The 20253-nt window shown below is 41.4% G+C and overlaps 2 protein-coding genes across 3 annotated transcripts in view; one reads left to right on the forward strand and one right to left on the reverse strand.

Moving 5' to 3' along the window:
• Window positions 1-6847, forward strand: part of rtkn2 (rhotekin 2) — a 14130-nt gene extending 7283 nt beyond the window's left edge. For both annotated transcript variants that reach the window (XM_015042277.1, XM_015042285.1), the window contains 5 exons: window positions 756-862; window positions 960-1091; window positions 1965-2133; window positions 2753-2860; window positions 3184-6847. In XM_015042277.1, the coding sequence (XP_014897763.1) occupies window positions 756-862; window positions 960-1091; window positions 1965-2133; window positions 2753-2860; window positions 3184-3899 (1232 nt within the window). In that variant the 3' untranslated portion in view covers window positions 3900-6847. The remainder of the gene's footprint in view (window positions 1-755; window positions 863-959; window positions 1092-1964; window positions 2134-2752; window positions 2861-3183) is intronic.
• A 630-nt stretch (window positions 6848-7477) lies between these two features.
• Window positions 7478-20253, reverse strand: part of arid5b (AT-rich interaction domain 5B) — a 106095-nt gene continuing 93319 nt past the window's right edge. The window contains exons 9-10 of the mRNA XM_015042265.1: window positions 13356-13566; window positions 7478-12728 (exon numbers count right to left, since the gene is read on the reverse strand). Of these exons, the coding sequence (XP_014897751.1) occupies window positions 10734-12728; window positions 13356-13566 (2206 nt within the window). The 3' untranslated portion in view covers window positions 7478-10733. The remainder of the gene's footprint in view (window positions 12729-13355; window positions 13567-20253) is intronic.

Here is a 20253-nt window from a genome sequence, read left to right on the forward strand (position 1 = left end):
CATAACTTGTGGGGATGACTTGTTTGATTCGTTGGCACAACTTTTTCGTGATGAAATGTACAACTTCCTCCAGCTCTGCGTACTGTTTGCGTTGAAGCTCCTGCTTTTTGGAAGCTGAATTAAGACTGAATTCCTCAGAGGTTTGTTAGGGAATATTATTGAGCAAACTGCATCATGAAGAAGAGCCGCATGCAGCAAAGGCTAACTGAGACCTTCGTCCAGTTTGATTGAGCTCTGCAAAGAATGGGCAACGTTTTCAGTCTGTAGAGACGTGCTGCAAAAAAAAACAAACAAAAAAAACAACAACAACGTCTTAACGGTAAAAGATGGTTATGTAAAATACTGACTACAATGCGCACACCACACATCAATTTTATTTGAAATAAGTTTCGTAAACCTTGCAACACCTTCATTCCACTTTACAAACATGCCCTGCTCTGTTTCAGGTTGCCACATTACATGTTGGTGACGCATAGTAAAATTTCTGTTTGTAACTTCATAAAATCTAAAAAAAAAAAAAAGAAAAAAAAGTGACCCGTATTTACATACTTTTGTAATATTAGGAATGTTTGAAACCCCTGTTATGAAATGGGGCAGCATTACAGGAACAGATCATTTGAGATTGCAGCAATTATAATGAGATCTACTTTGTGTCGTTATTTCGATTCTGTACGTTTTGACCAACAGCTCCGAACGTTAATATTTTCTTGTTTCTTTTTTTTTTTTTTTCTTTTTCTTTTTCTTCATCCTCACAGCTGAGTGGTCATCCTGGCTTCCTCTGTACGGCAACCTGTGCTGCCGCTTAGTGGCGCAGCCGGCCTGCATGACACAGAGCGCCATGAGCGGCTATCTGAGTCAGAAGGTGCGTTGACGGCTTTCACTGTTACGTCACGTAGTAGGAGTGAGTCCTGGTCTGGATTGTGCAATCATTCTGTTTTTGTTGCTCTGTTGATTTCCAGCAAAGTGTGCAGGGGGTGAACCGCTGCTGCAATCTCTACTGTCTGCTGAGCGCCGGCTTTTTGTCCTGTTACTTCACCCCTGAAGAAATCGATGCCAAAGTGCAGCCCACTCTTAATGTGCCAATCAATAATGTGAGAGAGCGGAATATAAAACATATATATATATATATATAGAAGATAAATAATCAATTTTTCTTGGTCTCACTTCAGGTTTTTCCTTAACATTTCTCAACCAAGCCTACATTAATTACTCAGATCCTATTAGGGTGTTTGCAGTTTTCCCCCCTGAATTAATCTTGGTGTGCAATCCCAGCTTTGTCTTTTACCACTAGAGTAAAAAGCTTACATACACTTCACTTATCACAGTCATTAATGTCAGATTATATCTGGAGGACGTTGATGCATCTGCACTGTTCCTTTTTAGGGTGGAATAATTGTACAGCAAACACCTTCAACACATTTTGAAAACGCGTATTGCGTGCACAAGTTTGACGTTCTCTATGTAGTCATACCTCTTTCTAGTCACCAGATGGTCAAAATTTTGCCTGCAGGCTCAAATATAATAATAATAATAATAATTAATGGGTTAAATATAGGACTGGACCACTTCGCTTTGTGTCAACCATCACTCTCTTGTAGAGCACTTTTTCATGGAACTATGGAAACCAAAAAGAATGCAATCATATAGTGAGAAAACGGTAAAAATCTAAATTACCAAAAAAAAAAAAGTATAGTATAAATAAAAAATATAAATTCATAATGCCACCGACACCACGCTTGACATTTGCTTCAGCGTTCTTATGCCTGAAAGCCTCACCAATCCACAAATGAATCTTTAAAAGTCCAAAATGACTCTCATTCCTGCCGGTGGTGAGTTTATGCAAACTTGTTACCGAATCCTGCAGTGGGATCAAAAATTAAACAGAGATTGTTGTTGTTGTTGTTTTTTTCTTTGTTTCTTTTTTTTTTTTTCAGCCTGTTGTAAGTTATGTGTCGTATCTGCAGGAGACCCGCATTTGTGTGCTGGACAAACAGTCAGGCGGTCGCAAATCCAAGAGTTTGTCCATCATCAACCCTTCACCCGAGGGATCTCAGAGTGTCGTGTTCACAGCAGACACCAGGGAGGAGCTGGAGGAATGGATCGACTGCCTCCACCAGCACCTCTACGACCAAAGTGAGTGTGGCCCCTGCGAGCGGACAGACTTGCGGGCTTGCATTCAGATAACGGGGTGTCCGCGCAGCCTTAAAAAGTCTTAAATTCATCAGAGTTGGAAGTTGGCCTTTAATACGCCAATGGCAGGTCTTTAATTTTGTTGTGACGGGACTATTTAATCTTGCATGGTTTTATTTTTTTCGTGGGACTTTTCTGTCAGGTAAACGCTAATAAGCACTGTGTTCTGTGACTCGAGGCAGTTGTGGCTACTGCTAACTAGCTGCTAATTAAGATACCCTGGCAAACTAGCATTTTTGCACCTATAATGGGGAAAGCGTGAATTTATCGCCAGTTGGCTGTGCAAATTTCTTCTTCTTATCTTAACTGGCTCACTTCTGCCACCAAGCCATGCAGTTCATTCTGTGTGAAAAAGCTCAGCACTACTATTATGTAAAATACACAGTTATCTTTTGCACATTTCTGTCTTAAATGTCACTGTTACTGGTCTTAAAAAGTGTTAAATGTGGTGTTGGTGAAACCCTGAATGAAGATGGTAACATGATTAGATCGTCTGGACAAGAGCAGAATGCAGACACTTGAATGAATAGAAAATGTCATGTCTGCCCTTATTTATGACCAGGCCAGTGGCTCCACTGCTGCGACCGCCTAATGAAAATTGAGGTCGCATCACCACGGAAACCATCGCTTTTCCTCACCAAGCAGGCCGACTCTGTTTACGACGACCTCAGTGAGTACAATAATTTGAATTAGACGCTGAAGTGAGGTGGTGGCAAGCTGATATTGGGCTGCAGCTTTTAGTGAGGGGGGAAAAAAAAAAGTATTTCATTTAAAATAATACGTGCCATTACTCCACAAAATGTGTTTTCATTCCAAAGATGATGCATGCAAATGAAATCCTTTTACATGCAAATGAGAAAAGTGGAATGTGTGCTTCTACGTCTTCTGAGGGTTATATTGTTTGCACATCAGACACGGAGAGGAAAAAAAAAAAAAAGTGTTATTTCATCTATAAATTTCCTTCGTTGTTAGTTAACTTAATATTTCCTGCAGGTATAAATTCGCCCAACAAGTTTGAGAGCATCACAGACATAATCCACAGTAAAATCGAAGAGACAGATGGCCGCTTCCTGATTGGGCAAGAGGAGGAGAGGGAGCCCCCTAACTGGTCCTCTCTGTTCGATGGGTCCCACCCTGTGGTGGTGGAGAAGAGCGTTCTGTCCCAGAGCAAAACCTCCACCCCCTGTGCAAGCCCCAGCACCGGCTCCACGCCCCTGGGCAACAAAAAGCGCCGCGCTCCACCTCCTCCTTCCGACGTGAAGCCCTTCGCTAACCCCACCCGTCCGGACAGGCCCCCCCTGCCCTCCTCTCTGCTTCATCGTCCTCTTCCTCCGAACCAGGAGAAGGAGAACTCCGGCGCGTGCGCTTCCCGCCCAGCCGTCAGGTCCAAAACAGGCCGGCCCTCGCTGGACGCCAAGTTCTCCGCCATCATCCAGCAGCTCCAGCGGAACAACGCCGGGGGCGCGGCGGCTCCAAGCCGGAAGATCGCCCCGCTGGCCGTCCTCGACGTGCAGCCGCAGGGTCCGCCTCAGCCTTCGATCCAGCAGTCGGACGTCCAGAACCACAGCGTCCAGATGCCTCAGGATGCAGCTGACGATGTGTTTGTCCGAGCCTACAGCGGTCCCGGTCCCGGTTCCGGGCCCATTCCCGCACCACGCAGCAAACTGAGGAAGTCGCTCAGAGAGAAGATGAATCTCAAAGCTTTGTGATCTAAACCCCTTTTTTTTTCCAAAAAAATCTTTTCACTTCCAGCCAGACGTTTTACACACACTCATCGATGCATGAATGTCGTATTGAGAGGTTCTTTGACTTAAAATTAATAAAACATGAATGATTTTCCACGTAGAATTGGGTGCAAAACTTTGAATTTACTGTATGTTTTCTCTGAGTCACACAGGGCCAAAGTTCTACATGCAGGGTTAAATTATATAGAGACACCTCCAGTAATATTTGACTAAATATCCTGACATGTTGATAAGAAACCACACAATATCTGTTGCCATTATCACATTTCTGCTATTTGGAGTGGATATATAATAACTTTTCTTATCAGAGATCCACAAGTTGCTACTTGCTAACCAAGGCCCAGCTTCTCACCAGATAATGGTGAAAATGAGTTTAGATGGACTAGAGAAAATCTACAATAAATTCAAACTTGTTCACCTGAATGTTTTCAAAAAAAAAAAAAAAAATCAACTTTCACCAAGAATGGTTCACATGAAAAGCTGAGGAGGTGAAAACTCACGCATGTGAACTTGTAGGTAGAAATGTATAGAAAATTAGAAATTAAATTAGAAAATTTAGAAATGCATTTGTTGAAATTGTGCGTCTGTAGCTCGTCACTTGCACAAATAACTGTGATAAAACCACTTTATCTGATTCAAGTAGCATTAAAATCAGACACTTTTATTGCATCTCAGTTAAGACTATTTCATATGACGGTTTTTCTTAAATAAGCACAAAAGTTGAAACTATATACCGTATTTACTAGAATTAGCAGATAAACCTTTATAAAAATGTTTGATGGATTAAAAAAAGTAGTCATTAATGTTAGGTATTCATCTGAAATTTGTTAGAGAATTCAAATCTAGAGATTAAGATACATAAAGGGGAAAGATGAATTTATTTTTTATTCTTTTATTTTATTTTGTTTTATGGGAAGTGGTGGATTTTTAGTTTAACCAACCCTGACCAGGAAGTGGCTGTCAGACATTCGACCATTTTTCGATCAGTGAGTGAATAAAGTCGGAACATTACTAGGTGGCGCTGGCAACGAAACCCTTTTGTGTGGAAGGTTTTAACAGGGAAGACGACTAAAATTTGGCAACTTTTATTCCATGTGGAGTGTTTAAAATTGAGGTCAGAAGAACTACTCAAGAAGCTACTCAAAAGGAAGCTACATTTTCAGTGACGAGTCTGCGGTTTATTTATGGCCCTAGAAAGGAGGATGGTTGCGAAAGTCACTTTTTATTATTACTTTAAACTGTCAACTTTGCCAAATTTACAAAATGTTGGGAGTCTTTTAAAATGCTCAGCAATAAGAACAGGATAATGTTATGTAAGCAATATGCAGACTGCTGCTTGCATTTAATAATGCTAACCATTCTAAACACTAATATGCAAAGAGTTAAAAAAAAAAAAAAAACGGTAAAACCTAAATTGACAGTGATTCCTGTTGCGTTTTTATATACAGCAGTAATGAGATGCTGTATATATTATTGTTCCAACAGTGAAACTAGAACTGCTTGGTATTTGTCAGTTTGGTTAAAGCTTTACAGAAATTGCCACACAAAACTGATTATTGCTTCTAATAAACTCCTGAATTGTAACATTAATATAAACACAATCAAACGATCACTCTGCTAATACAACACACCGTACAGGTCCTGAGTCATAACATCACCGCCTAAATCTCGGCGCCATTTAGATGCTGCACTGATGGATCTTCACTTTGCTTTGTTCCTTCATGTGGCTTAACCCCACATGTGAGACGGCGTGCTTCGGTTGAGCTGAAACAGAAAGCGTTCCCTCAGCTCTGCGACATGAAAAGTTTCACAAATGCACTTAATTTAAGTTGATCCATCTGGGTAACGTGGGGGGACAAGCCGGTGCTTTTGGAGCTACTGACGTCCTCCACTTACTGTGACGACTTTATGACCACTGCAGCTCGCTTTAAGGAAAGCCAAATTGTAAGCTAGTAATGTGACTTCTCTGCCCCCTTCCCCCCCTCCCCCTCGAGGTCTTTAATAGAGTAACCTTGTTTTTTAGTGGCTGCGCAGTACGTCTAACATAATTTAACATAGCAGCCAATAAATGCTCTGAACATAATTGAATGAATGGGTCTTTTGAGTGGCCTGAATAATGAATGTCCTTGTGCACTTGTTTTGAGCGTACCCAGTACTACAAGCCCCTAAATATTCCAGCCACTTAATGGCATTGTGTTGAAGAATGGCCGTCGTAATTGCATGCGGAGTACAAAACATCGCTGAAACTACCTGAAAACACGAGGCAGGACGAGGGAAAGCTATAGAAGCTATTTTTATTTTCCTCCTGCTGTTATCCTGCAAATTCATTTCAATAGTAGAGAAAGGTTAAAGCTTTAGGAGGCAAACGGGAATGCCGTTCATTATTTAGCAATTTGCTAGATGTATCTTATATTTACTGTGAATCACCTGGTGGTTTCTGTACTGCACATTCTTCGGAAAACAAAATAGTTTTTTCTTCAGAATGTGAAACTTTTTGGGACAAAAGAAAGACTGTGATAGATTTCTGCATTATTATTATTATATTTTTTACACAATTTGCTGCCACAATTTGTACTGGAATGCTGCCACTATCAAAAATAGTTGTAGTAAAGGGGTACAGCGAATTGAAAAAGTAGTTTTCAACTATAACGACTGTAATAAAAGTGAATATTTGTAGTTTGTTCTTATGACTGAAATGTCTTTACAAATGTCATTTTTATGCTTCTTTTTGTATCAGTCTTGCATTAGTAGTTTATAGTTTCCATGTGATATAAAAGTATATTTAGATCGTAGGTGTCGTTTCTCAGAAAGTGCAATCGCTTCTCGCTGTTGTCTTGGCAGCTATAACCGTGTTTGTTTTAGGAAAAAAAAAAATAATACTGCTGATCTGCAATAAAGCGACCTACATTCCACCCCGGTGAGGCTTTTTTTTTTTTTCTTTTACTGAGCTCTGGAAGTATTACAGAATATTTTTTCATGTTAAAAGTTTACCAGAGGGTGGCAATAAAAGTCAAAGCACAGCTTTTATTGCACCCCAGTACACACGCCATAGAAATACTACATGCACTGGCGCATTTGCTCAATGCAGCAAATGCTGAAGAGGCTTTTCTGGCCGGGAGCCCAGAAATGGCCTGTTGTGAAGATTAAAGCTGGTGGAATCTCAGACAAATAATGCTGTCACAATAATAAAACGCCATTCACACAGCATTTACTAAGGGGGGGAGGAATGGAATAATGTTAACACACTGGTGTTGCATACCAGTTTATATGGTCCTTGCATTTTATAGTGCTTTATAAAAGAATTTATACCCTTGTACTTTTACACATTCTATTGCTTTATAACCATTTACTCTGTTATTTTATTGGGTTTGTGTGTGATGGATCAACACAAAATAGTGCATAATTGAGTGGAAGCAAAACGGTTGGCTGATTAAAGATTTGGACACCATAATGTTTCGATCCAAGATTCCCCAAATGGATAAAGATTTGTGGTCGCAACTTGTCAAAAGTTGTGTGTGTAAGAAACTGATGAAACGTGTACTGATAGTAAAATATTTTAATTAAATATACAGGAGGTCATATCATACAAAATGTCTTTATTTTTTGTTTTGCTGCCAGCTGGATGATTGGTAAACAGATGGCTATGGTATCAAAAAACAGTTTCAGGATGCACAACATAAAAAAAAATAATAAAAATGAAAGGACAACAAATAATAAAAAAACAAGAAGCGTATCCTAAATCTTAATTTGTAGTGTTGTTTGAGCCTAACATAAAACAGCAAAAAAAGGGACACATCTAGTTTGTGTAACCAACTTTTATACTGTTCTTTTTTTTCTTTTCTGCTTTTTTTTTCTTCTTTTTTTGCTATTTACAGATTATAACAGTTTATATGAGAACAACCACGCAGTGCTATCTACAGTGCTATTTACACAGATATTAAGACAAAAAAGAGAGAGAGAGTTTGCCGTGAGTAGTTCCCTCCGTGTGAATGTTCTGTACAGGAGCCAGCTTACCTACACACAGCAATGTACAGTACTAGAATCAGTAATGAATGTCTAAGTGTTCAGCAAAATTGTAGATGTTTACAGCTTTAAAAAAAAAAAAAAGAAAAAAATTTTTTTTCCTCGCTTTAAACAGCAAAAGAAATGTTCTCTGTGTATTTCAGCTATCCTGGATTGCAATTATAGTGGTTGTAAAAAGCCAGTGCAGGTGTTGACTTTGCACCTCGGAGCTACGGAGCACGGTAGGAATACTTTATGGAGTTTGGTACCTTTTTCATCGCGGCTAGAGAACATGCCCTGCAGATGACAAGACACTGAACCTGTGTCTTCATCAGCTGTTTTTTTCCTAAACTGGCTGTTGTTAAAAGAACAAAGCGACAAAACCAAAATCGAATCTACAGTTACACTTTGAAATCCTACCTTTTAAGTCTGGTGTCTCGAAGTGTGCCAAGTTGATTGATAACGTCTGGATACTGCATTTGGACACGAGAGTGACAGTAAAATCGACATTCCTACCCTGCTACAGGAGATATACCTTAATAAGCGTAGTGCTAACTCTAATCCAAGACTGTGAAAGGCACAGATATTTTGCAAAGCAGTAATATCCTAAGTGACAACATTCCTATCAACTCATATATTAAAAGAGTCTGTCAAGAAAATGAAGCGTTTCAAGTCAGGAACGAAAATATGAAATGCAGATTTTTTTTTTTCTTCCTTTTCTTCTTCCTTGTGTGGAGCATTCCACAGCAGACGGCTGCTTCATTACGCTCTTCCTGCAGACGCAAAACGAGCCACAACAGTCTACCCGCCACAAAAATGTTCCGAGGTCGAACCACTTTTCATCACAGATGGTGAAACATCGATTCGCGAGCAGATGCGAACGCGTCACAGGAAGATGCGTTTAAAAACAACAAAAGACGAACCTGAATTTTGCAAAAAAGAGCGACTCTACAGTACATCTGTTGCACACAGCACCTCTGAATGTGGTCGTGATGAAACTGTTCGTGTTAAGCAGCGCCACAGCGGGTGTTAACATTTATCCCAATCAGTCCACTCCAGCTGGATTTACTGTGGCACAAACAAGGAACAGAGTTCAGCGTGGAGACATGTAAACAGACACAACATCACTGGCTGCCTGGAGAGAAATAACAAATGATTCAGCTGTTTTATTTTGGTAGCAATTAGGCATGGGCTGGTTACTGGTTTTAAAAAAAGTTGTGATTTCAAAATAGCAAACCGTTTTTTGTCATCCTGCTTCTAAAGTCAAGAATCTTTTCAATGGAGATGCTAAAGTGACCAATTTTCTCTTAACTTTTGTGGCCTACAGACCCGGGAAAAAAAAATTGAGAGAGCTCTGAAAACAGCATTTCTACATGTATCACAGTTAATAAAATACAGTAATGTGAAAGACTGTAGAGTATGTCAAGGCATATGAAAGCTGTGATTGAAAATATTGCAAAATTAGGCGGTCTCTTAATTTGTTTCCAGGCCTGTAAATCAACACAGTTCTGTCCCTCCCCCACCTAATGCTGTGCACTACCAGTTAGCTGGTTGACAGAAGGCTGCTACACTTTACCCTCAGTTAAAAGTAAGACAAATTTTGGTGTTTGAAATATTTCCATTATGAAAAACACTTAACACTTGCAAAACTACGGTTGCCAAGCTACCAAGCTGCATTTCTGCTAAGACACTGATTGCAAACTCTACCAGAGCAGTTAGCCTGACTAATTAATCAGTACTATGCACAGTAAGCTCTTAAAAACTTAGTGTTTGCTAAGTATTTTTATTCATTTGGTATTAAAATCAAAATGATGAATGAATGGTTCAGGTACAGGGAAGCGTGAATTAGTTGTGCTAGTTAATGCTAGTCAAATAATTCTTTTTAACACTCATGGGGCACGATGTGCTAAAGTGGGCGGGGAGAGAACAGCTTTCCTGACTCTAGCCTCGAATGAGCTTTGTCGCTTCTGAACAGAAACAGTCTTAAAGGGATCCCTGGGTATTTAATCCAGTAGTGTCAGCCACCAATCAGACACCGTCGTCGTGGGATGTTGTTGGACGGACATGAACAGAGGCGTATTTTTTTGGGAACAGGTTTGAAGGCGCTAATGTGTGTTGCCCTAGCTGGATAATATCTGTAACAATGAACTTAAAACTTTTGCAGCAGTCGGAAAAATACAATGCTTTTCTGTTTTGAATGAAATAAGTTAGATTATGGTGCAGAGTTCTGCTTTATTTTTGTGTAAATACTGTGAAACTGTGGTACTGTTACTTAAACTAACGGTCCTCTAAGGATCTCATACCGACCCATGCCCATTTGCAAAAACACACATACTGAGGTTAAGAGTTTGTATTTCATTGTCATGTTACTTTTAGTGTTTTTAGGCAACTAAGTTTAGCCCTCAGACACAGTAAACAAATGGCTTTTCTCTACTTCCCTCAACTTCTCACGTTCCAGAGCAACAAACCTGACTCGTGGGTCACTGAAAGCGACAAGCTGATTTGTGAGCATAATACACACGAGCATTGTGCAAATAGGGTTACAAAAGCAACAACAAGATACAGTAAGAGGTGATAAAAAATAAAGAACAGTGCAAGATATAAAAATCAAGGCATACACAGTTAGAAAACAAAAATTTAATTTGCAGTCCGAGTGATGGATTTAGCAGTTTGTCATCGGCAAAACGTACGATCAGAGTTTTGCCTCGACTCGAGCCACGATGTGAATGAAAATAAGCCGACACAGTTTCAACAATGAGAAGATGGGAAAAAAAAAAAAGAAGCGTTTTCTCTCCCTCAAAGTCTGGTGCTGGGGTGTACCGACGATAGCTGAGGTGGGGGGAGGGTCGAGAGAGGGTAGAGGTGGTGCAACAGCTCTCCGTACAGTGCCGCCCCGCCCGGGTACCTGTAGAGGTGGTGGGGGCTGGGGCTGGAGGCTAGCAGCTGCCTGTGGAGCATCATGGAGTGGATGGTGAAGGGGGGCATCAGTGGCGACACGGCTGACTGGCTTTTCAGGTACTGCAGGCCCGGGTGCTGCTGGAGGCCATCCTGGGCGCCTGGTGACACCAGCGTGCCGTGCGGGTAAATGCCAGCGTAGAGGGGCGCGGTGTGGGGCGGGGGGTAGGCGGTTGCAGAGTGGCCCTCGGGGAGATGATTGTTGAGGTGAATGGCGTGGGCTGGCTCAGCGGGTTTCAGCTCCTCGGGGTCGCTCCGTCGGACTGCGCTGGCCGGGTGAATAGGGGTCACCACTCGCACCTTCCTCTCCGGGGCGTCTTCGCTGTCGGCCTCCACCAGGCTCCGCTTACTGGGCCGAATGGGACTGTTGAGAGACAGTTCGCCTGAGGCTTTGGGGCTGGGAAACGACTGAGAAGTATCTGGTGAGCTTTGTTTGGGGGTAGAGATTGTCATAGGCGAGACTCTGCACGCCTTAGGATGGGAATCCAAACCGTGGTGCATGATGGGATAGGAGAGACTACAGAAAGAGGGCTTGGAAAAGGAGGAAACCCTTTGAGATAGAGGTTTAGAAATAGAAAAGTCTCTGGGCTCGTCGTCAGCCTCTCCGTTCTCTCCTTGCGTCTGAGTCCTGTCACCGTAGTGAGATCTGTACACCAACCCTTCCTGCTCCAGACCGGCACAGACAAAGCTCTGGCCGCCCTCGCGCTCCCTGCTGTAGTGCTCTCTCCGCTCTCCGCCAGGAAAGCCAGCCATTCTCTCTTGGCTCAGGCAGCTCTCAGTTTGTCTGTACAAGCTGTGAAGGTGAGGGGATGAGTAGCAGTCCCCCGTGTAGCTCCTGCACTGCGCGACTGGACCTGGGAGGATTTTCTCCCCGGCGGTCTCCACGCAGTCCTGGGTTTGGGTTCTGGTAAGGTACGGCTGCCACGGCACGCTCGCCTGCGGCTGAATCTGATGGCTCGTCCGGCTGTAAGAGTCCGACAGCTCCGCCGCAGAGATCCTCTCCGACTGCCCTCCGCCGGTGTGTTGGTGAGCCTTGCTGCTTTGTGCGTGCTGGATCACTGACGGCCTGAATATGGGCGAGACCTCGGGGATGCTGTCGGATGCACCCTGGTACCTTTGTCCCAGCAACTCCTCTTCACTCTTTCTTTTCTCCTTCTCTCGATCACCTCGATGGAGAGAGGACACGGCTGCGGGGGGTGGAGACTGAAGAGAGGAGAAGGAGTACGGGTTGGACTCGCACACCTGGGACAGGAGCTTCTTTTTAGCCAACGGAGACATGACCCCCTGGTTGGCTTTGCAGTAGATGGCTGTCTGGGTCGACTCCTTCTTCATCGCCCCGTAGTCGTCCTTCTCCGAGTAAGAATCTGTGCTCAAATCTATACACTGTCCCTCCACCTGCTTACACATGGGCAACACTTTGCCCACTCTGCCGCCGTGATTCTCAATGCAGTCTTTGACCTTGGAGAAGTGCTCAGGCAGAGCCACATGTCCAGCAGCTTTAGTCTGATCCCAGCGGGGAAGCAGGTAAGAAGTTTTTGGAATGAAATGCCCTTCGGTCTGCTGTTCGCCTGCGAGCTTCGCTTGGAGCGCCTCGCTGATCTGCCTCCACTCTGGTTGGGCGGAAGGCCCCGTGTGGAGGGAGAAACCACTGTGGGGCGGTCTGCAGTCAGACTCTTTGAGGCAGAGCAAGGACGGCTGCTCCACGGCCAGCGACTCCTCTTTCTTCAGGGTGACATGTAACTCTTCCTCCTCTATTACAATCGGTTCGTCTTGAAGAGCGGCGTCGATTTTTATGGCTGTGGAGATCTCGTGGTTGTCTTCTTTCACCTTTGACTCCTGCATGTGAGAAAGGACAGATTAACACTGCGATACATTATCTAATAATCCATCAACTAAAGAAAAAAACATTCACGGGAAGGAAGGCAGAAAATTCAGTATGAAACAATCACTTCTTTCAAATTTTCCGAATATTAAAAGTCCAGTCATGGCTAATAACAAATACAATCGTTTACACTTTAATTTATTGACCTAGGATGTTTTATCTTTAAAAATGACTATATTTTTACCTGTTTTGAGCCAAGTGAGCTTTACATTTAGGTTGAACTATTATTCTTAAACTGGCTGTAAAATACCACATAAACTACTATTTTTGAAAATCTTAAGAGGATAAAGGTACCACAGTTCACAAACTGCGCTTTGAAGAGTCTGTATTTAGTCTAGGACGATCCGTAATTTAATTACCAAGTCCAAGAGTTTTGTATTTTGAAAAATAGGTTAGTGAAGAAGCTACAAAAACAGCAAAGTGGGCTCTATACTCCAAAAATCAGATCTTCAGAGAAAACCTTTTACCCAAATACTATTTAAGAACATCAGCAGCAATATTTGGCACTCAAACGTCCAAAATATGTTGGAAAAAATGTGGGGGAAACAAAATTGGATTTTGTAAAGAACCCCGTCGCTGACCTGTGTTAGTTCTTGTTTCACCTCTCCTCTATCCTTCTTGCTGCCCAGCTTCGGATGGTTGGGGCCTTTCAGTTTCTTGGCCCCTACTACTTTCACTTTGGCGCCGGCTCCAGACGCCTTCTCTTGGCTGCCCTCCTGCTTCCTGGGTTTGGCCAACGGGAGGGGCTTGTCCTGTTCGCCTTTAAGGTGCCTCTCGTAAGGAAGGAGGAGCCTGAAAAAGACAAAAAAACAGAAATGTCTCATCCACATTTTTAGTTAGCGAATTATTATGTGCTCACATGATCAAGTGTTGATAACAGCGAACCAAACGCCGTGCACTTTGCACCCTTCCACATTTCTATGGTCATACGACCATAGACTTTAATGTATTTAATTATGGTATTTAATTATGACTTTATGTGATACACAAACACAAAACAGTGCACAGTGAAACGGAAGGAAAATGCTTCATATTTTTTTTCTCCATTTACTCTGATACACATAAACAAAATCCATTTGGGTCTCATACCCTCCAAAACCTGAAGCCTAATTGCAGGAAAAGGTGTTTTTACAAAGTGTGGACTTGAGGCGCAGAATGCAAACAGATGCCCTAAGAAAAAAAAAAAAGAGAAAACAACATGTCTTCTTCTTTACACCAAGCAACTCTGAACTACATATCGGTTATGTAAACAGCTTTGCAAAGCACTGTTCCTATCTGCTGATGTTAAAATATAGATTTTCAAAGCATGCAATCCCCACCCTCCCCACACACAGACACGCACGCGCACGCACGCACATGCACACCACACCAAAACAGCTGCGAGCTTGTGGTGCATTATATAGCTTGTTTTAAACCCTCCTTGTTTTAATACCTGGAAAGCATTAACAGTTCTATTGTAATTAAGCTGGGCTACGGGGAAATCCAGACTGGAGCCAGTATATATATGTGTGTGTGTGTGTGTGTGTTTGTGTTTCTGCGTGTGTGTGCGAGAGAAAGAGTGAAAAAGAGGGAGAGAGAATGTGAATAATGAGTTATCCCCTGCTGAGAAAGATCACATTTGGTATTACTTTAACCTCGAAGGAACAGAATGTGAGTGTGGGTGTGTAAAGTTACTGCGGCTGGAAATGAGAAAAGAAGAAAATATCTGCCAGAATTGAAATCAAATGTTTAAAGAAAGCTCGCAGCACTTAATATCTCCTTCAGCATGCGAAAATGATTAGAGACAGAAGCCCTTAAATTAACTACAACGATGAAAATATTTTCAGATGGAAGCAATATGCTGGGGTACTTAAGAAACACAAAGGCTTCACATGCTCACATTTAATCAAATTCATGCTAAATGACAAAGAGCATTATGCAAAGTAAACATCTAACATAATCTAAGTGTTGATATTCCTCTTTTAGATACACCCCGAGTCAAATTTAAATATGTCATGTTGTAACAAATGGGACAATAGGATCTGGATAAGATAACACCCATGTGTAAAACACTAACATGAAAAAGCAGCAAGGGAAACTTTTAGACTTTTATTGCTCCGGGAACAAAATGGAAGCTGGCACAGAACCAGAAATAAGAAACACTGCGGAAGAACAAACTGAGACTCGAAGAGCTACAACGCCATAAAATATCAGCAAGTTGCTATGAAAATCTTTCAAAATCCTCTCTCACGTTTTATAGAATAATCCATGAAAGTCAGACAGGAGCAGAACTTTTTCAGTCTCGAGAAAAGACATGAGCCCTTGTCGTGTAACAGCAACAGACAGTTGCACTATTCCTTTTAAGGGACATGGCAGTAAAACAAACAATGAATCAAGAACTGCTTTGCCTCCTCTTCAAATGAGGAAGGAAAAAAAAAAGGAGCCTCTGAGACTTCAAGAGGCTCTGTGGGATTTTTTTGGTTTTGTTTTTTTTTTTTTCTTCTTCTTCCTCTGAACAAAAGTGCTGGCAGAGAAAGCGGCGAAACTACATTTCATACAGCTGGTCTGGCACCAGGCCCCAGGCCAAGAAAGGAAATGTACTATTAAATGTGACTTATTGGAGAGACAGAGAGCAAAAAGGTTGTGGAAGAGAAGAGAGGAGGAAAACAGACCAAACAGAGAAAAGGGAAAAGGGGGAGTAAAGGGAGGATAGCGGGGTGGATGCAGGCATGTTAATGAGCGGTAAAGATTACTGTGACGAAATCCTGGAAAACAGAGGGAGAGAAAAAAAAAAAAACGTCTAGTCTTTTTTTTAACTTGCAAGCAGAGAAATTATTCTCACGCTTTCTGGAATTAAGATAAAACACAGAAAAATAAACTTTGATAAAGTTTTTTTTTTTTTCATTTTGGAAAAGTTCATACTGCTGAGAAAGCAAAAACTACCAATCTGACTTGGATCCAGTCAAAGAAATAAAGGAACTGTATGTATAACAGGGTCCATTGTTGGCAATCTGCATAATCTGTGGGAAAGAGATGGCTGTCTTGGCCCGGGTCAACGTTAAGGAATGTCAGTAAGGACGCTTTGTGAGTGGTGGGTGGGTGGATGAGTGGGTGGAGAGGTGGTATTTTGCTGCCCCAGATAATGTAAGAACTGATCCTGGGGAAGTTACCATGGCCTTTTAATAGTTTCTAATGGAAAATCCATGTTGTTGTAAACTTAGCCATGAACCATAAATTTGCTTTAAGTCTTGTCTTTACCAACTAAAGCCTCAAAAGTCAATTCACTATGCGATAAGCAACTAATCAACCGTTCACACAGACACGTTTAAACACAGAACAGGCAATGTGTATAATGACAAAGAAAAACATGTCATCTTTGTAATGATACTCAACTGCATCAATATACTGCATTATATCATAGTATAATATTATTTTGTATTATTTTCTTGAAAGAAAAAAAATGTATCAACTTTCTATGGTTTCTTGATTGTTCTAAAAATTTGTCCCATAAATAGAAATACAACTTTGCAAGTGTTTAATTCAGTTTTTTTTTATTTCTGATCCACTCAAATTATAAATGCTATCTCTTTTAATAATTTTTTCCCCCCCAACTATGCTGATAATATACCGTTATGTATTTTGAACATAACTTGCACAATATAATAGTCCACCAAGTTGTGAAATTTTATTACATTTAAGTAATAAAGAATAAAATAAAATAGAAATCGATCAAGGAAGTGCAACATCATTAGTAACCTAAAGTCATATATATGTGTGTGTGAGAGAGAGAGTGTGTGTGTTTGTGAATGGATTTATTAATAAAGTACATATTTAATAATCTATTTATTTAATCAATTATCCCCCCTTTTTCCATCTTTCTGCTTTTATTTGACAAAAGGAAGCAACAGAAAACAAAGTAACATGAACCATTAAGCCTTAATACAGCCCTTAGTGTGACAGATTGGAGTACTTTCAAGCCTTTCACATATAACCAAGTCATGATTGTGCAACATGATATAATAAGTGCTTGTGATACAAGACCACTGTGAGTAGCAATTTCCTCCAAGGCAGAGCTTGGCAGCCAGTGAACGAGCAGAGCGCCAGGTGCAGTTCGTGATTCAAGCCACTTGGGGGCGTACTGTACCCTGAAGGATTCCAGGAAAGAATTCATCAGAGCGGGAGGGGCAACTATTTTTATGAGGTCAATAAATGCTTAACTTTGCCTCCTGCCAATTTATTACCTGGTTGTTTTTTTAAGCAGCTTTTTTTTTCTTTCTCTCCCCATGTTAATCAGAAGCAAATAAAATATGCAGCAACAAGCTTAAAATAAACTAAGCTGCGGGCTTAGCTTATGCAATGAAGCTAAAAAGAAGCTGTTGTTGTTTCCTTTTAATATGTAACGCATACAGACAGTCACTAACGTCCAGACAATCACTAACTGTGTAATTCATCAAAACGCAACCCTCAGCAAAGGAGATCAGCGTCATTGACAATAACGGATTACAAACATGGCACCTCCCCTCTGTGTAAAAACACAACTTGGCAAAAACAAGGTGACTTTACCAGCAATGTGCTGCTCTCATCTGAGTTTTGTGTTACAGGAACAAGCTGTGCGCTAAAATCCAAGAAATACCCAAGTCACCAAATAAATGGAAAAAGCCTGCGGGCTGTTCCGTTTCAACAGTTTTCCCCTCCCATCTAAGCTGAAATTAATTTTAGTTGGTGTTGTGTTAAGATCACAAAAGCTACTTCATGCATTAAAAAAAAAAGAATAGAAAAGGGGGTAAAGAAACTATTTAAAGAGATGCTGGACGAGATCCCAGGGCTGTAAGAAAGACTCAGAGGAGAGAAAATAACTTACGTTTTTACGACACACGAGGGTTTTTAGAAAAAGTCACATTCTGGTTAAACACGAAAGGAAAAAAAAGAAAAAAAAAAGAAAAAAGAAAAACTGTTTCAGAGAAAGAGCATAGGGATAAACAGACATTGTTTCTGCTCCCTCTGCTCTGGATTCATGCCGAGGAGCTCCTCTTTTGTCTCAGAGCCAAACCACTCGAGGTGACCCTCATTCATGCAGTTAAAACAGGAGGGCAGCCCAGGAATGTATGAAAACTTAAGTCCTTTGTCAAGTCTGAAAATACCAGATTTAAAATGACCTCTACTGTTCCCCTGGGGTTTGCTCTCATTAGCTGCGGCTGTGGCAGTATGCAGTAAATGTTCGCCCTGGCAGGTGTGAGCCCCGAGCACCAACTGTGTAAAATAAATGTCCGCTGTTCTGCATAAAGGAGCACTTTCCGTAATTCAACTATTAAAGCCCAATAATGTACAGAACCTGTCTCTTTTTGCTCTTTAAAGTGGACTGGAGCCTTATCTGGAATGCTGTAAATTTAACTTGCCGCACTGAACTAGTTTTTTTAATCTCAGCGGACTTCCCATGCAGATTGCCAGTGGTATAATTTGTCATTTCTCATTGCCACCAGGGACCAAAAAAATCAAAACAGACTATTAGATTTAATTCCACTGAAAGCTCATTGAAGCATTTCTCATGAAAAAAAAATAAAATAAAAACATCTACGTCTCAGGGGGTAAAATAAGTTTTCTGTTACTTTGAGCAGCTCCACACATTTCTTACGCGAGTTGCCTGCACAAATACTTAAGTTTTCCGGAGGGTTATGGTGGATATTTCTACAGCGATCGCGCTTCAGATAAGCTGAGGAGAAACTGTAGACTGGATGGACGGATGGATGAAATCTGGAAATAGAAACACTTCTAAACATCTGGAAAATACTTCAATCAAATTCCACAGTTTCCATACTGAACAATAAGTAGCCCTTTTGTTGCATTCCCGCCCAAAGCTGAGGTCCGGGTTCGCATCCAGTGAAAAGTCACAGAGATACAAAGAACTTGGCCAGGTGTTTGATCCAGACATGTTGAGACACTGTTTTTTTGGTGTTAAGGAATGCCGACAGCCAGCACACAATAACCTTCTTCTGTTCTCAACCTTTGCCTCACCTTCCGTTTTTGCAAGACTTTTGCTCTTTGTTATTGACGCGCTTTTGCTTGTTTAATAAAAATCCGTCGCCGTTGCCGCCTGCCTTCTCCTGCTTGTAATGCAGAGGACATGAAAGCGATACTCTCACAACACTGCAATCCAACTATCACCCTCTGCTTTTACCAGAATAATTGAAATCTGCATTGGAGCTGCTGCATAAAAAAAAAAAAAAAAAAAAAAAAAGGCGAGCCAAAGTGTAATGGAGCATATTTGATGTATCTGCAATACAGTGAGGGCAATGCAGAGGGACGCTAAGGAGAACAGAAAAGAAAAAAAAAAAAAAAAACATACAGTGTTACAAATGTTCCAGGACTGACTCAAGATTCCTTAACAATGTATTTTTATATGTGGAGAGCAGCTTTAGTGAATGCGGAGGAACATCGATAGCAAGAGGAATGAATAAAGGCTGAATCAATAAAACATCTAGTCGACTAAAATTGGAACAAGCGTGCATCTGTCTTGAAAAGAAACACATATCTGCATGATCTGAGCCAGGGAATATTTCACAAGCTGCGGTCCCGTACGTACAGTACATCTGGCGAATGTCTCATGCTTTTAAGACAAAATGAGTTAATCCTAAAAAACCCCTCTCATCTGCTCGCTCTGCTGTTGCTCAAAACCTCTGAGTTTTTAAATAGCAAATTATTCTAAATTGCTTCTCAGTTGCCATGGATACCCCCCCCTCGCCGCCACCACCTCCTCCATCCCCACCCTGATGCCAACCCCGTTGTGCAATTACATTAGAGTGCCAAGGCATGGTGAGGTATTAAAAATCCGCGACTGGCAGAAAGGAACAGAGATATTGGAATGTGATGTTTCTGTAACAAGAGATCACGTAGGAAACCGGGAAGATTAAATATGTAGGAGCTTTTAAAAGGCGCTGACCTGTATAATGAAAGAAACAGCATGAAGTGCAAGGAAGGGAGTGGGGAGAGAGAGAGAGATAGAGAGAGAGAGCGAGGGGGGGGGAGGCACTGAGAAAATGGCACAGCACAGAAGCAAAAGGCAGTCTATTTCAAGGTTATTGATGCCATCTTTTTCATGACCTCATTTTTAATTCAGAGCGCCGGGCCCTGACAGCTAATCTCGGGAAACAGTTTAAATAAATATCATTAAAGCTTCCCCCGTAACTGCAGTAGCAGACCTTGGCTTGGACATTTCTACATTGATTTTTTTTTCCTCCCTCCCTCCTGTGTACTAATGAACGGCACACTGCGACTAAACAACGGTAACTTTGAAAATGACAATTAACTGAGGTTATCTCCTGCTCAATTCCAGCGATGCAACTCAATTTCTACTGGTGATTACTGGCTGCTCCTGGACGGCATAAATATAGTGATTATGCCCTTGGCTCCATCTTTCACAATAACATCTCCTAGGAAACCATTTCATGTGATTTTACCATTAGGGCTGTAAAGGGATAATGTGTGTAATTTTAAATGGGAGCT

Source organism: Poecilia latipinna, unplaced genomic scaffold (genome assembly GCF_001443285.1).
Source record: "Poecilia latipinna isolate Pla-1442-1.1 unplaced genomic scaffold, P_latipinna-1.0 Scaffold33, whole genome shotgun sequence".
NCBI lineage: Eukaryota > Metazoa > Chordata > Actinopteri > Cyprinodontiformes > Poeciliidae > Poecilia > Poecilia latipinna.